The sequence below is a fragment of the Mercenaria mercenaria genome, chromosome 15 (genome assembly GCF_021730395.1).
Source record: "Mercenaria mercenaria strain notata chromosome 15, MADL_Memer_1, whole genome shotgun sequence".
NCBI classification, from domain to species: domain Eukaryota; kingdom Metazoa; phylum Mollusca; class Bivalvia; order Venerida; family Veneridae; genus Mercenaria; species Mercenaria mercenaria.
The window spans coordinates 43,020,885-43,038,827 of record NC_069375.1 but is presented as its reverse complement, the minus strand read 5'-3'; the positions used below and the strand labels follow the sequence as shown (position 1 = coordinate 43,038,827).

General features: G+C 32.8%; 1 protein-coding gene across 1 annotated transcript; it reads right to left on the bottom strand.

Annotated features, from left to right (window-relative positions):
• Nucleotides 1-823: 823 nt before the first annotated feature.
• LOC123553164 (uncharacterized) lies at nt 824-3,054 on the bottom strand. Its single transcript, XM_053524211.1, has 3 exons — nt 2,968-3,054; nt 1,782-1,988; nt 824-1,000 (listed from the first exon to the last, which is right to left on the bottom strand). Exons 1-3 carry the CDS (start codon nt 3,052-3,054, stop codon nt 854-856), a joined length of 441 nt encoding a protein of 146 aa, XP_053380186.1. The 3' UTR covers nt 824-853.
• Between the last annotated feature and the right edge of the window lie 14,889 nt (nt 3,055-17,943).

Below are 17,943 nucleotides of genomic sequence, written 5' to 3'. Positions count from 1 at the left end.
AACAAAGTCCCATAATTGTTCACATAAAGGTGAATTACTCACTTAAAAAAAACATGACTAATCTGCCACCATGCCACTGCACACCAAAATAAATAATTTTAAAATGAACACTGCAGATACAATAGTTTCCCGGTAACATTTCTAAATTCAGGAATGTCATTTTGAGCATAAAACTATTTGTATCTGACATGTTTTGCTAAATTTTAAAATCAAATTATTTAATGCATGATTACAAAAGCCAATACGCTTTTTATTTCAATTTATAATGATTTACTGATAATTGTAATACTTATCTCTTTTTATGAAAATACACAGTTTTTTCTTTCTCCTGTAAAATTTACAAAAATGCAGATACAATAACTTCCCGGTAAACCGTCGCATTTCAACCTCAAGAACAGACATGTTGGTGTTATACTACTATGGAAATACTGCACATGTTTACTGTTTTTATTTTCATCCAGGTAGCTTACTCATTTAGACAAAAAATGAGTATACAAATATTGTCCACGATATATTTGAGCAATTAATAGGTTTTAAGCTGAAATATAATCAAGGGCCAAGTGATTTATTTCATAATAGCGTCAGGGCACGTAAGGACCTCAGCTGTAATATAAAATGGATATTATTATTATGGATATGGTTATTTTCTGCGATGGTTTGTATTCAGTACATTTCGACCTTTTTCATGTTGAGAAATTAATGTATCAAACCTTTTTATGCCTATTACATGTAATAATGTGTCAGCTTGCCAATACACATTTTACTGTAAATAACTGTAAATTATATCAGATGAACTAAAGATTTTTTAAGATTCTTATAACTATATTAAACACCTGCCTTCAGTCGACCTCGGTTAATTGTTATCAGGTCTGCGACACTTCTCCTCCACTCTACTTAGGGTCTGTGAAATTGTCTCCAATTTCGAGTCCATGACTGTCATATTTGTTTCAAGTGTGTTAAATTTCGTTTCCAATCGAGCTATTTCTTTTGAAGTACCATCCTATATAATATATGAAACAATTAGAAATTCTTCATGATGACTTTTTGTATCTTAAATATCGCGATGAAATGCCCATTTATATAAATGCTCCAAATTCGGGACACCGATGTAAATGTTCTCAGTGATGATTTGGCATCTCTGATTCATGTAAGCATTTTCTTTTTGGAGTTTGCGCTTACATTTAATAGTGTATAAGTTATGTAACGGCGGGAATTCTAACCTGTTCTCCGCAAGTAAATGCCAACTTCTCGACATGAATTAGAGGTGATGGACGGAAGATTTCAGACACAATGTCTTTTATTAAATTGTCATGGATAACATTGTAAATTACCTGTGCAGAATAATTACTGTTATTAATGACAGGTATAACTTGAATGCTGTTTAAAATGAGCTTAACCTATATTAAACATGTTATGTGTTCTGACATTAAACATACTGTTTAAACATATTGAGCATTAACCTGCAGCACAAACAAATACTGACTGAAACAGTTAAATACAGTCAGATAGTGAAGAATATAAATGCACTATGTAAAAAAAATGATCTCATCCATATTACGAGAATTGTGCATTTCGAAAATAATTGTAGCATTTGTTAAACAACATTTGGTATGATAATTTTGTTCAACGAAACTAAAATAGGTCTAAGTTCAGGAGCACGTCTCTCCACTATTTGACGATTGTAAAGGTTGGATCTATTTTACTTAAAAGTAAGATTGATATCAAGCTATTTATTATATCGTATGTTAAATTAATGAAAATAAAAAACCCGCAACTCTCACTTGCTCAGATCTTAAGGCCATGTTTATATCTTTTTCAGTTAATTTCCATGATTCTGCAACTTTCCTCTGCAGCCAGTTCTGTTTATTTGGCCGTAAAGTCTCCGTTTTCGATAAATTCTTTGCAGACCGATTGCATCGAAGAAAATTAAGACCTTTCGAAATGAGGAAAGATGTTAATATTCTTTCTAACTCCAAAGCGAACTTTACCTGGAATTAAATCATAAGTACAAATGTAAGCTATAATATTCTGGCAGCTTCCACTGTAAGCAAAGATATTTTAAAACATCGTATACAAAACAAGAAGTAACCTAGAATACAGTAAAAACAACCACACACCTATTTCAGACCTAAATTACTTAATTATTAACCACACTTCTTAGAGAATTGAGCAAAAAAGGAAAGCTGATTATTTTAATGTAATATTTTTAGTTTATTTTCATAATTAAGATTAAAAAAATATGCATTTGCTTTGCTCAACAGACACAAATTTTTTCAGGGGCTTATTAACTGGTAAAAGGCTTTGATAATTCAAAGCAATATGTACACCACTAATAAATCATGTTCAGTATAGATATTACATGTACATGTTTTGCTTTGAAGAAATATCACATTTGTGAACAAATTGATATCTAATGCAGTAACTATGCCTGCTATAAACGACACTCAATAGACTATATAACAAACAAAAGATAAAATAATACACAACAGAACATGATGGATCCATTTTTTTTCTTTCCAAACTGTCAAATATCACAGTAGAAGTAAATGAAACTCAATGTTTTATCAGAATAAGCACACGAAGAAAGCTTCTGCAACTGATCCTGACTCCACAGCTTATTCGATACTATAACCTTCAAACATGTCGTAAATCGCTTGCTAAGTATTATCACTAAGTTACTAGGTCATACGTATGAGATAATAAGTGGTACGTATAAGTTAGTTATTATGTCATAGTAATTTGTACATAATACAAATAAAAATCTTCCTGTTGGCACCAAGACGCTTCCATGGGAACTTTAAATGTGAAGTGTATTTTGAATGCAAAAACTCGCTGCTGCCTATATAGTAAAGAATGTTTTGGTTAATCATCCACATAATGATGGCTGAAAACAGATTAAAGAGATCACCCTGACTAGATAATGTTCCGAGATAATCCAGCTTTTAGACATACTTCAGATATACTCACTTGCATTTCTTTCTTGGCGAGATCAGCTTCTTTGTGGAACTCTTGTATATTTTCCACAGCCAGACCGACCTTAAATAAAACAAGCATTTTCGATACGTCATATGGCTTAAGATAGCTTCAGCAATTCAATGAAATAACAATTGTTGGTACCAATTATTTAGAAATGAAATTCATGATTCATCTATTCCTTTGGTTTAAACGCTTTGACCAAGATATTAGTAGAACAGCAACACATTTACATAGTTTGAAAATAAATCACTTATAGAAAGAGTACAAAAGAATAGTGATGCAAAGTTTGTACCGCAAACATATCATGGTCATTTATATTTTATTTGATGTTAAAGATAATTCAAACAGAACTTTTTTTAGACAATGTTTGCAAATGAGTAAGGGATTTGTTAATAGATGTTAAAAAGTTGTTTTTACTACAAATATCATTAGTGATTTCAACGGTGTATGTATTGACGCTTTTAAAAAAGAATATGTAATGAAAGGAGAAAATAAAAAAGAAACAAATTAAGAAACTCCCACCACAGGTCGGTACTTTCCAGTGATAACTGTTTAATGATGTCATTGAGTTATTGTAGTCAAAACATTTTCTTCACATTCTATAATTTTTATGTTTAGTAAATATTTATTTCAGCAATAATTTACCCCTTTATGACATCTCCAATGTCAAGGTCACACTGACAGAGACTTCGAAAACTGAAGTGCTTTACATGTCAATCGTCCAATACCTTTTTGGAATTCTGTGTTTACTAGTTTTTTGTAACAAAACAAAGACTACAATATATTTGATAACACTGTTGTAATACTGCATTTGTTCAAAGGCAAAATAAACACAGCTCCAATATTTCCCTGCGGTCTACGTAGACACATTTCTGGAAAGAAAGTACTTTTGAAAAGATCTAGCCTCCTTTTTATTCCTTATTATGTATCATAAAAATATTAAACATTTTCCATTCACAAAGAGTCTCTTTAGGGATAATTATTGCAACAGTTTGTTATCAGCTTGCCACTCAATTTGTCAGCAGGTCGAACAAGAAGCAAGGTATAAAAGCCGTCCGTGTATTTGACAGCTTCGGTCTGATTTGTTGTTGTCAAGCTAAGCTCCTGTCGTAATACAGACCCGTAAATACAAGCCAGAAATAGATTTGAAAGGAAAATAGAAATAGAACCTGTTCTTGCTTGAAAAGACATGGTAGGTACAAACAGGTATTTGTCCATGGCCCGAATGTTCAGAAACATTCGTAAGTAAACGATTTCGATCAGTCTTTTCCGTTTCAATTTTCAGTCATATATTGTTGCTTTCAAAAGTTACCGTTCTTTATCATACACCCGTAGGGTGTAATATTGGTGGCGCTGCGGTCGGAAAACAAGTTTCCCAAAAAAGATAAAATTCTCAGACTTGATTCCCAGGATACACGTCCCCCCACCACGACACACACACACACGCATTTGTTTTTGTATTTTGCATATGATGAAAATGTACCTGTTCTTGGATTCTCGAAGCATCATGTGTAAAATATTGTTGACCTACTTTGCGATGCATGGCTCAATGGCTGTATTTTGTGTGCTCTATGCTTCCAGGAAATCTATCCTTACCTTTTATCAGTGAAATAAAACATGACAATTCACGCATATACACGTACAAATTTATTTCACATACAAGTATGATGATTAAAGCCTCTAGATCTAAAAAAAAACCTTTAAATTTCACTAAGATATCACATACAAAATTAAGGTACAATCATTCAGAAACTAGGATATATTACAATTTGCTTGCGATTCTTTATTTATTATGAATAGAAATGTAACTTTTATTAATACAAATTACCTTAGAAATGATTAAGCCATCGTTTGGTAAATATATACCTTGGAAAATAGAAGATATTTGAATCTTTATGTCACAAAAGTATGTCTTTATGTGGTGTAATGTGATCAGGGTAAGCGGATAGAATACTATTTTCATATATATATACAGATGAAGTTAAAGTGGAATAGATTTGGACTATTTTCCATGAGTATTTCCGTTCTTGTATATTGCGCGGGCGACAATTTACACCCGGTATTTATATTTCGTATTGTGCGTAAGATCATTACAAAAGTGTTTAAGATAGTATTATGTTTCTCTTTTCTCTTTGCTCCCTCTCATTGTCAACTATTCTTTTCAAAAAAATCGTTTAACTGTTTCATGCAGTTACAACGTTATTTTCCGCAAATATATTTTCAAAATGTACGCAAAAATACGTAGTACAGCAAATGGCAGATAATACTATTCCTTGTTAAGGAGGTTTTTGGTCTATGCCTGTAAACAAAGGTTCTTTGTAAAAATGTTCGTAAGATGCTCTAAATTACAGAACTGCTTGATGCAGTTACAGTTACCGTGGTTCATTACAGATATTCAAGATGGCGTCCAAGATGATAGGTAGTTACATGTAACAAAATGAAGATTTCATGCTGTTTATTTTTAATTGATACTGGTTGGATATAAGGACAAAATTAAGAAAATACTGACCATTTATTTTTGTGTTTTTGGTTGCGGGTTTATCCCGCTACCAAAGTTAAGTGTATTTCTGACAATCACGTAGGATCTTTATTTGATTCCAAATCACATCCAAAGGAATTTGTTCATGTGCTACACAAAGTAGTCCCATTCATAAACAATGCGGATGAATTATCAATGATCAAGCTGTTCTCATTCATCCTCTATCCATTCACACTTGCCATTTAGATTATATAAGACCTGTCAATGATTAGGTATTCCAGCCCATGTAACATCACTGACTTCCAGCTGTTTATGTAAGGTCAGGCAGAGTTTATCTTAGATATGAGGCACATTAGTATTTATTTCTTATACATGTATATTTATAGATTGGCATTTAAAATTAAAATAACTCTAGCAAAACCCGCAACTCTAACTCTAGCAAGATCCGACGAAAACTGAATTATAGAGCAGACATGTTTTGGATGCTGACCGCCCTTCCGCTGCCATTCATAATCTTCTGCATTTTGTTTCTTAACCGTTAAATAAAAACTGCTGAGGTAGCTATTCAGACAGTCAATGCTGATACCAATTTCTAGGTTTCGTCAGAAACGGCTTCTTTTAGCGACATTTAAAATATTCCAACATCTGATGATCCTTTTTACTGTATTTTTAAGTTTTTGATTATTAACGAACGTTTGAATATCTAAATCAAATAGTATTGTTACCCTTGAATCGTTTTTGTGTGTTGTAAACAAAAAAAAAACTCAAATAAAATCCGGACTTCAAGACGCATAATCAAACTCTGTGCATAGAGCGCCTACTTCATCCGATTTACATTCGGAACATTTTCACGCGTTTCGGGCTTTATCTTATGTTTAACATGGGACTGTTGAACCGTCCAAATACAGAAAATACAGGATTTTTGTACGCACGTGCGTCCAAATACAGAAAATACTGGATTTTTGTACGCACGTGCATCCAAATACTGCAATATATTGTACGGTCACGTGTTGCAAATGAACGTTCGCGATTGGATGGATAAAATAGGTATAGAATAATATTCTATATTGGCATTTTTTATTCTGTACATAAAGCAATGATCGCATCCACTAAATATAATTTTAAATTACATTTATTGACAGTGAACCTTTGTATTAGACTATTTGCAGCAAAGTATTCCTCAACAGTCAGAGAAATGCTTCAAAATGTGTAAAGCATAAGAAACACTTTCAAAATGATTAACTGAAATGATGAATATGATAAATATAATAATATAATAACATGATTATGTGATATCAATTTAGGTTTTTGTAATTTATTATTGTTGGATATACATTTAATATTCTATATCAAATTTAGTGTAAACCAAGTTTTAATCATTGAGTACAAACTTTATCTAAAATATCTGAGGTAACGTTTCTTAAAGTCGATGGAATTTATGCATTTTATTATGTACTACTAAACTTTCTAGTAGGGCCTCAGCAAAACTAGTGTAAGTTTAGTCTACTTTCAACACTTTGAAAGACCCTACGTAGAACTTTCTTTTCTCTTTAAATAAGTTCAAAATCCAAAACAAGCCAAGAGCCTAAAACTCATTAAAAAATGATTGAAAGAGAATTACATGCTCTTTATTACAAGCTAGCAAATACTCCAGTCTCTAAGGACCTCCCGTGTGCAAAAAATTTTTACCGGCTAATTTTTAGATTAATGTTTAGATAAATGTCTTAAGTGAAGTTTTTAATCTTGATGTTCAAAAACAATAGCAAACACATTTTTACACCAAATAAAGACATGTTTTCTCAAGAGTGTTTACATTTATTGAAAACACAATTTCTTCAAAATAATGCGAAAAATGGTTAAAAAACTGATACAGCAGCTGTATATTTTCACTTCTTATATTTGTAGTTTCAGTGATATTTACAATTGTTTAGTTTATGATGCCATTAATTGTCTTTATATTAATATCATTTTATTGTATATGGACTCAGGCCTGCTAGTCTCTTTTCATTTTAAGTTGGTGGGGAATATATGTTAATCCGTGATTTGCTTTAATTACTGTTTTTTTATAAGTTTTCTACAACATTTCTTCAAAATATATGGTATTTATATGATTTTACCTAGTTCTTGTACAGTTGTATTTTTTTTAAATATATCTTTGCTTGAAAATTTGGTCCTGTGTCAATGTTGCCATGGTAACAACTTGAGAAAAATATAAAAAAGGCTTATATATATTGTTGTTATTTCACAAAAAAGGCTAGTGTAACAAGTAATCAGTATTTAATTATAAATCGTTAATGACTCACAATTTAAACCAGGAAAAATAGTGTCGTGAAAATTTATGTATTTATAAATTAGACTAGTACTCGGATATATGAAGTTTTGGATAATTTGTATATATGAGATGTATGTTTTAATGACTCAGAAGTGAAATTATCACACTTTTAAGATTGGATCTCTGTAACAATCCACAAGATGACCACCAATGTAGGAAAATGTTTGCCTATATACATATAGGAATCTGTCAGATGTGTCTTTAAGAGGAAAAAATATTAATGTTTTGTGCATCAAACCGAGCCTGCAGCATTTTCGTTTATGTCTTGTTGGGCGACCTGTTGTTTTCCACTTTTCTGTTTTACTGTTACAAACCATTCTCACACAGTTTTTTATTAACAATCATATAAAACAGATTGAAAATCGATACAGTCAAACCTGTGCTAGCGACCACCCGTGAATAGCGACCACCTGTCGTCAACGACCGGTCTCTGATCCCTCCGTAGAAAAATGCTCATAAAAAGGCCGTGAATAGCGACCACCTGGTGACAGCGACCAGCGACCGGCCTAATTCATTCCCAAGGTTCATATTTGCCCCCCAATAACGACAAAGCTGGACCGTTCCGGCATGAAAATATTTGAAATCCACCGAATTTTCGCGACTTTCGCATTATAGCAAACATAATAATTACTGCTTGATTGAAAATTTGCAAGTTTGCACCGACCGAGTTAATACATAGAACATAAAGAAAGCAAGAAGCTGAAAAAATACTTTTTATCAGCATGAAAATGGCTAACTGAGAAGTGACCCTTCCCCCCGAATAAAGACCACCTGTGAACAAAGACCACTTTTGCTTGTTCCGAAGAGTGGTCTTTGTTCACAGGTTTGACTGTAATTACAAACTGCATAAGAGCTAGTTCTGTACAAAAAGGATATTCTATATTTTAGGATGATATTTTGTGGCAATTCGGGATTCATGTTATTGTGAAGGGGAAATTTCAAGAAAGGATTTTCAAATACAAATAATATTATACAATCAAATGATACTCCTTCCCCTTTTTGGCATGAACTTTCTATTAATTTAACACTTTTTTATGCACGATGGGTGGTTATACGTCCTGCGTAATAATTGTTTGTACGACGTATTACCACCCGAGTGTATAAAAAGTGTTAAAGGCACTCGCTACAGTTTTTCCAGACGGGTCGATATTTACCCCAACACCGTGCCAATTTGGTTTCGATGTAGCTCACTGCAGACTTGGTGCGGTCTTCTGCGCATGCCCGGAAGTGATTATCTAATGTCGCGTACGGCAAAGTATTGTATGTTCGCATGCATTTAATGTACAAAATGTTTAATATACTGACTAAAGGTTAGGGTAAGTATCACCATGGTTACAAAATATATACATTTAAAGTACTTTTAGTTCAAATTACTTCAATCCGACATATACTGGAGTCTGTTATTTATTACCAGCGTTCAAACTCTGCATTGAGTCACAGCTGTTTCTAATCCCGTACCGTACCCGTACCGTACATTCGTGAACTACAGGTTTTGTTTAAAAAAGGGCGGAAACTTTCTTCGTTCTATGCTATCAAAACGCTTCAGAAACACCTTAAAATCCGCTTATTAAGAAATCTGCCGTTTGATAATTTTAAATATATATTTCTAAGTCATTTGCTCAAACACTAAAAGAGTATTTCGTACCAACCTGCGTTGTATAAATGCCCGCCACACCCCACCACGTTGTAATTTGATTTAAGCGAAATCTAATATGATGACCTATCAATTTTCTTTTTGTTTTAGATTAGGTAGACATAACCAAAGGTATTTGAAGTGTCTGATTAAATTCTATTATGTGAAACTCGATAAAATAGCAGAAGTGCCAACTTAAAACTGACAAAAATATGCAAAAATAGCCCTTGGGTCTGCTGAACAAGTATTCCTTTCTTTACAAAATCATGTTCTTTTGATTTCTCTGTGCAGGTTTTAAATAGATATATTGTTTTCCGTTATAAAAATGCTTAGATAATCAAATTTATGCTGATTATTGTACTTTACTGAAAGATGTTTTAGGATTACAGAAATTTTGAAAAATGTTTAAAATAGCACCATATCTAGGGGCAAATTGAATTGTAACAAAGCTGGCGACCTGGTATTTTTACTTCATTTTTCAATACATCTTATTATAACATGATCTTTTAATACAAAACATTTCATCAAAATCTATTATTGAGAAGAAAAAAACACGTAACTGTAGCGAGCGTCTTTAAAACACGGTTGTGCTATAAATTATTTCGATTCTAATATGTCCTTAGTCTAAAACAGTAGATAAAATATAGAAGCGCTCTTTCTTGGTCGCAACAAAAACTTTGACGTCACCGCACGTTAACGTGACGACATTCTAGCGTAAGAGTGTTTTAACAGAGACAAGCATATTAGAATGCGCGATACAGCTTGCTGATACTGAGGCACATTTAAATCCCAAGATTATTTCAGTTGGTGTTTGATACCATGGGTACAGATTCTAGGCATTTATATCTTAACATGAAATGTAGTATAAAGTTGCATATTTGGGAGAGATTAAAGGGTTTGTTGGTGTTGATAAAGTCGCAAATGTTATGGTTATCATCGCTTCGAAAAGCATCTTTGTATGCATACATAAAACCGGATACATTTCTCAAAATATACTTGTTTAATCATGTGACATTCATTTAAGGATCATTGTTCAAAACTTGAAAATATTCTTGCTTAATCTTATCAATTGAGAAACGACGGTAATAAATGTGTTTTTTTTTAGAATTTGTCAAACGAAATCTAAAATATATTAAAGATATTTTATCTTACCAACAGTTATTGCTATTTGACAGGTTCAGTTCTTCTAATGCAGTTCCTTATTTGCCGAAGAGTTTCGATTTTACGGACATTCCCATGAAAGGAAGTTCATCAAAAACTTATTATCTCAATTGTACATTATGTAATCCATATATGTAAATAGTTAACAATATCATAATCGTTTTATTGGAGTCAGTTCTCACGTACAATTTTTTTCTCAAAAAATTTTCTCAAAATGTCACACCTTTCTGCAAAACGATTTAAAGTAAAAATGTATTACCCCCACGACTTCATGAAAGTATTGCTCAAAACTATTGTACATGAAGTGATGATATTTTATTTTATCGTAAAATGATTTTACAGAAATCTACATCTGTGTCTGAGTTTCCATTACCCTCTGGTAATTTCCGCACAGTCTGTGTATTCTGGGATTCGCTTACTAGAGCTATCACCAAAGGTGATTCAAATCCCCACTATAAGGTTGGTTTGAAAAATTTTATAGTAATAAAATACACTTATTGTATTCTTTAAAATACTACATCTTGTAACATTTGTTCAGCCTGACTGATTGAGTTACATGGATTTTATAAGTTATTGTCTTACATATTAATAGAATGCTACAAAAGTAGTGCACTGTTAAGATTATATAAATGATTTTATTTATGATGAAATAAATGGTTATTCTGCTCTACATATCAATAGTGTAATCTTTTGTTGCGTTAAGTTATACTTAATTTCCCTAAATGGAAACAAAGAATCTTATCTAAAATGTTAATATCTCCATTTTCACTTAAGGAATAATTTATAGCAAACGATTGCTTTAACACTATTTGTGCACGATGGGCGGTTATACGTCGAGCGTAATAATTTCACGAGGGCGCAGCCGTTGAATTATAGATCATTTTCATGTAGCTTTGTATCGTAAATATGCACGAGTTCACGGTAACCTTGCGCGATGTAGGAGCGTAGAATAATTTTACTGATAAGCAAGTGTATTCCAGTTCAATGCCAATAATCGTTTTAACTAAATACGTATCTAAACATACCTGATTGAAACAAAACACTTAATGCGACGACAAACGTTAAATACTAGTAACCTCAGGCACCCGATATGAAATTCAGACGTCAATATAGAAAATATTTTTCATTGGACTCATATCCAATGTTTTCACAGTCCATGTATACCGAACATGGAAAAAATCATTTTTGTGCAAAATATTAAGTTATTTATTGTGCTAAGATAACGATTTTGTCGTCATTAAACATTTCTTAAAATGTAACATTTACTCTAGATTCTAATGTGACCTCATTTTCCGTTCATTTGACATCACTTAGATAGAAACACACACTCCAGGCAGCTTAAACAAAATATTAAAAGGAAATACTCTATCAAACAAGTCAGCTATAGTTAGTATTAGAAGACTAACAAAGTGTCATATTGTAAATAGTGTTTGAAATTTACACTTTATCAAAAATGTCCTTTTCATTAGTATAACACAAATTGTTGATAAAGGCAAATTCTGATTTGTGTAATTTTCTCGACAGTTAGACACTATTTTTCAAGTATTTTTCTTTTTAGTAGAAAGTACAGTTTGTAAATGGCTTAGGAAAATCGTTTACTTTGCTCATGCAAAAGCTTAATATATAAGAAACAACAACTTAAATTAATTGAATGTTGTTTCATATTTTTCATATATCAAAATAGTTTGCTTTAAAAAAAAGTTTCATTCTCTAATCTACTATATCAGGCAAGCTCATTTATGTGGATTAAATCGCTGTATGTCTCCTGTTAAATATCATAGTAATTTCACTACTGATATGTATTTTTGATACATATACTATGCAGCTTATAATTTTATTTCAGCCAAACGTAAATTCGAAAAAGTATTTATCGCGCCACAAAAATGTTTTGAAAACCACGGCAATGGTTGCGAAGTTGTTTTAGCTGAACATTTTTTTTTTCTAATATCAAGCTTGTAGCCCAGTAATCCCGCCATCATATTGTTGTTAAATATATTTTTGTAATATTCTGCTTCCAGTCGTATAAAACCTTTGAATGTTAGCAAATGTGGAGTCTTACTACATTGTTTTAATAATTCTGTTTTCTTTTTTTTTCCATATTTTGACATACATACGGTGTGTAATCAGCACCACTTGTTTCATACGTTTTCAATATGACAGTGCAGTTAATCTATTTTTTTAATCAATCATGATTTACATTTTTTGTATCATACATATGGAATGTAGATGTTTTCCTGTGAGGGCCAGTTCCTGACTTCATTAAAAAAATATAACATAATATATTCTACATCTTCTATATAGTTTTCAATAACAGGTCAAGTCAAGTCAAGTAAATTTTAATTAAAGTCGGATATTACAACAATATAAACCGACTAGTCAATAACATGCATGATATGATAACAAAAGCAAAGCATAGCAAAGCATAGCACAGTAAGCATATTAATATAAGCAATCTTAAAACTTTTATTAAATGGTGAACTTGAGATGAATTCGCTCAAATTGCACGAAGGTTTACAACAGGATAAATCGGTTAATAACTGTGACATTACAATTATCGCTACAAACATTCCTGTACGTCGTGGAAGACAACCGTTAGACGACGCCAAGAATTTGATCTCAGCTCTTGGAACGGAAATTTCGTCTAAGGTGAAAATTACCGATGCAGATCGCTGTCCCGACAGGCATACAGGAAAATCACCGTTACTCAAAATTGCATTTGATAGTCTTGATCAGGAGATCGAAGTGCTCCGTTCAAAAAAAGTATTAAAATCTAGCACAGTGTACAGAAATGTGTATCTGTACGGCAGTAAGACACATACCGAACGTATTCTTGAATTGAATGCAAAAACGTTGTTGGCGGAGCTTCCTAATGGGAATTCCGCGTAACAGGTAACGGTCGTATAGTGAAAAAGGACCCATCACCCCAAAATGGGTCCCGGGGCAACCCAGGTGGAAATTCCAGCAGGGGTGACCATTAATCCAACGCCCGGTTAAATGAAAAATCCATATCAATATCACATTTAAATGCAACAGGTTGGACTAGATCGAATCATGCACTAAGATCTAAGATAATTACACACACTAACTCTGATATCGTTTGTGTCAATGAAACCCATTTGAAAAATAATGAAACTCTTTCAATAGACGGTTACCGTTTTTATGCACATAAAAGACAGTTAATTCACCTGAATGAACCAAAGGGTTCAGGAGGTGTAGGTATTTTTGTGAAGAACCATTTATATGACGAATTTAACGTTGAAGTCGTAGATCAATCTTGTGAAGGCATTTTAGGCCTATCTTTAGTTTCTAAGGCAACCGAATATAAAATTGTTATATTTTCTGTATATCTGCCACCGGAAAATTCACCATGGGGTCGAAATGCTACAGATTTTTATGCACATTTACTTGGTCAAATTTATTTGCTGACTGAAAGTGATGCGATATTTGTTTGCGGTGATGTAAACTCTCGGATTGGAGAGTTATCGGACACTATTTCAGATGTTGATGGAATCCTGCAAGGTCATGTCTGGACAAAACTGTAAATTAGCACGGACATACTTTCATTGATTTTCTTGTAGACTCGAAGATGTGCGCTTTAAATAACCGGTTCAATAAATCTAGAGACAATTTCACATCTGTAAATTCCCGCGGAAAGTCTGTTGTCGATTATGTTTGTGTCCATCATGATTGTTTTAACTCGTGTGACAATTTCGCAGTTATATCCCCCTCCTCGTTAGTGAATAAATATAATCTCCAATCACTTATAGGTGAACGCAGTAAATTACCTGACCATTACATATTACGGTTTACCTATAGTTATAAAACTGTTAATCTAGATGCACCGCCCTAGGAACAGTTACGCTCGCATTTTAATACAAAAGTTTATAAATTGAAAAGGATCCCCGATGACTTTTTGACGTCTGATTTAGCAAGAACAGCATTTCTTGGCTTGATAAGGAATATAGAATTATGCAGAGAAATTCAGTGTAACATTAATAGCATTTACGAGAAATTCTGTAAAATCTTGATAAAAGAAATGAATGACCATATACCATCCTTTGATTGTTCTAAGAAAACACGCATGAGATTTAAAAGTTTCAAGCCTTATTGGGATGACGAAATAGAAAGTCTTTGGCAAAATGTGCGCAAAACTGAGAAAGTTTATGTAAAATTTCAAGGGGATCGACGAACACGTCTACAATTACAGAATGGGTACATTCTTGCTAGAAATCTGTTTGAAAAACGTTTACAACGAGCGGAAAGAAATCATAAAAAGTCCCTTTCAATTAAAATTGAAAGTACTTGTACCGATGACCCAAGGGCATTCTGGGAGCATTTAAAAAACTTAGGCCCGAAACGCAAAAGTTCTATTCCATTGGAGGTCTATGATAATGACGGAAATGTGGTAAATGATTCGGATTTTGTTTTCAATAAATGGTCGAGTGATTTTGAAAATTTATGTAACTGTGCAAAAAATGATGAAACTTTCGACAGGCAATTTTTCGAACAAATACTGTCTGATAAAAGATTTATGGAAGATCAAATGTTAGATCCTCTGTACCAAGAAAATGTATCTCTTAATTTCTGAAATTGAAAAAGTTGTGAACAACGCTAAAAATGGTAAAAGTGCAGGATGGGATAAAATACCATACGAAGTTTTTAAGTTTCCTATAATAATAGATGTTTTATATTCATTGTTTAATTTGTGTTTTGATACGGATATTATCCCAAGTGTATGGCGAAGAGCAATGATTTCTCCTATCCCCAATAATGTTACCAAAGATAAACGTGTGCCTTTGAATTACAGGGGAATCAGCTTATTGTCAGTTGTCAGCAAACTGTATTCAGCAGTTCTTAATAATAGATTGAAGACATACATTGAGGATCAAGATATACTCGCTGATGAACAGAATGGTTTCCGTTCTAAACGGACCTGGGAAGAACATGTTTATACTGCATGTACAATGATCAGAAATAGACTTCTTTCTAAGCAAGATACCTTTGGCACATTTATTGATATACAGAAGGCCTTTGATTTTGTTGACAGCAAAGTACTTTTATATAAACTTTTGTCAAATAATATCAATGGTAAATTTTACAATTCTATTGAGGCTATTTTGACCGATACATCTTCTTCTGTTAGACTTAATGGTATGTTAAGTGACTGGTTCCTGACCTTGTCGGGCGTCAGACAGGGAGACAGCGGCTCTCCGACAATCTTTGCTTACTTTATCAATGATCTTATTGAAGGTTTGAAAAGTTTAAACAAAGGTGTCAAGTTAATAATAATATAATTTGTTGTTTATTTTATGCCGACGATATTTTGTTGCTATCTGAAAATGAAGCTGATATGCAAGACATGTTAGATTTTTTAAATGAATGGTGCCGAAAATGGAGACTTATGATTAATGATTCAAAATCAAAGGTTATACACTTTAGAAATAAAAGTAAAAGGCAAAGTAATTTTTCATTTAGAATAGGAGATATGTGTATTTCGTATACATCGATGTATAAATATTTAGGTGTTACCTTACATGAACATTTAGACTTTTCACATACTGCTGATATACTTGCAAAGTCAGGAGGTCGAGCATTAGGTGCAATCATATCGAAAATTCAAAGTAATAAAGATGTAGGTTTCAAGACATATTCTAAAATGTATTATTCTTCTGTGGTACCTGTTACTGACTATTGTTCATCAATCTGGGGTTTCAAGAATTCAACCATATATGTAGTGTTCAGGACTTTTTGCTTAGTTTGTATCGTAGGAAAACCAGTGCCCTTGCTACATAAACAATGCGTTTCTCCACAACTTAAGAATACGAAAGTTATTACTCCCAACTTTCAACTTTCAATGCATTTTCTCCAAATGCCAGGAAACCCATCATTTACAGATGGCCCAATTTGCTTGTACATTCATGTAATTTTGCAGTTTCTGTTGTTCTTTGTTTTTAATATTTAACTTTGGCATATAAGGAAAGACATGCTTTTGAGGTCTCAAAATAAATGTATTATCATCTTCAGTTTCTTTTAGATAAATAAATCTGATGATACCCATTAAACAAATCAGAAAAAGGTCTAAAAATCAGTAGCATAATATCGACCCTATTTGAAAAATAAAAAAATAAGCTGCCTCTAATGCATGTTTCTTTGACTGAGAGTGTGTAAGCTTTGTTGGAGTACTTCGCTATAATTAAGTTCCATGACTGTGCGTATCCATTCCCTGCCAGAAAATTGTGTTCATTTTACATAGCTGATAAAAGCCAAGTACCATTTCTTTAAATCAAAGTTATGTCAACAATACATTATTTCTTCCAAGTTATGAGGGTAAACTGTAGGACAAGCATACAATAGTTTATGCGTCTTGGCCTACATAATATAATGGAATAGGTAAATTTTCGAAAGTCAAAGGATTGGGTCCTAAATAAACTTTACAGCTGACGGATTGTATTACACAAACATATGTATGTGATTTCATTGTCCTTACTAAATATTTGTCCTAAGAATGCACAAACAGACTACACAACAGACTTGTTCATTTTTTATCACATGTTTTTACCCATTATTGATCCCAAGGTAAAATATGCACATCACGGATGTAGGGACTGATTATGAGTAAGAGATCTTTATTCTTCCATGTGTACAAAACGTGTTAAAATTGTCAAATTTGGAATTCACCCGAAAACAATACATGTATCCAATCTGGAAAGTAGATCCCACGGAAGTTCAGAGAACAAGGCAAACAGTGAAAATTGTAGACTCGGTTTGATTGAGTCTGTTCATTAACAGTAATGGAAAAGTCAACACTGCCCACGCCCCAACACCGCCTACCCCACACCCCACCCCCCTCCCCCCAACCCAACCCGGCACCGGCTTAAGCAGTATTCAATCTTCATAAGTTTGATGGGATGATTATAACAAGTTGGGCGTGTAGTCCAAATTGAAGTATACCACCTGTTTAAGTAATTGCTGATATAAGTGTATAATTTTAAGTATCGAAGCAAAACTTGTGTTATTATTATATATGATTTAGTTTAATAGATGACACTGTTTTAAATATAAACTTTCTAAGAATTATTTACACAGTCTAACTGTTATTTCGGCTGTCAATTATGCAAACTACTGCAATACAGAGCTTCAAACATGTTCTCATGGTGATTTAATGGACCATTATGATTAAAAGTATCAAATTTTGTTTAATTCATGTCGCTTAACAGAGAAAAAGGCACATAAACAGTGAAAAAGGCCCACTCTAAAATTTTGAAACAAGTCTACAAAAATTGAAGCGAGCGGAAGCTGATTTAAAAAAAAATGTTTTTCTTTCATTCTGGAAAAGAATAGAGCAGGAAATCCGTTGACAAA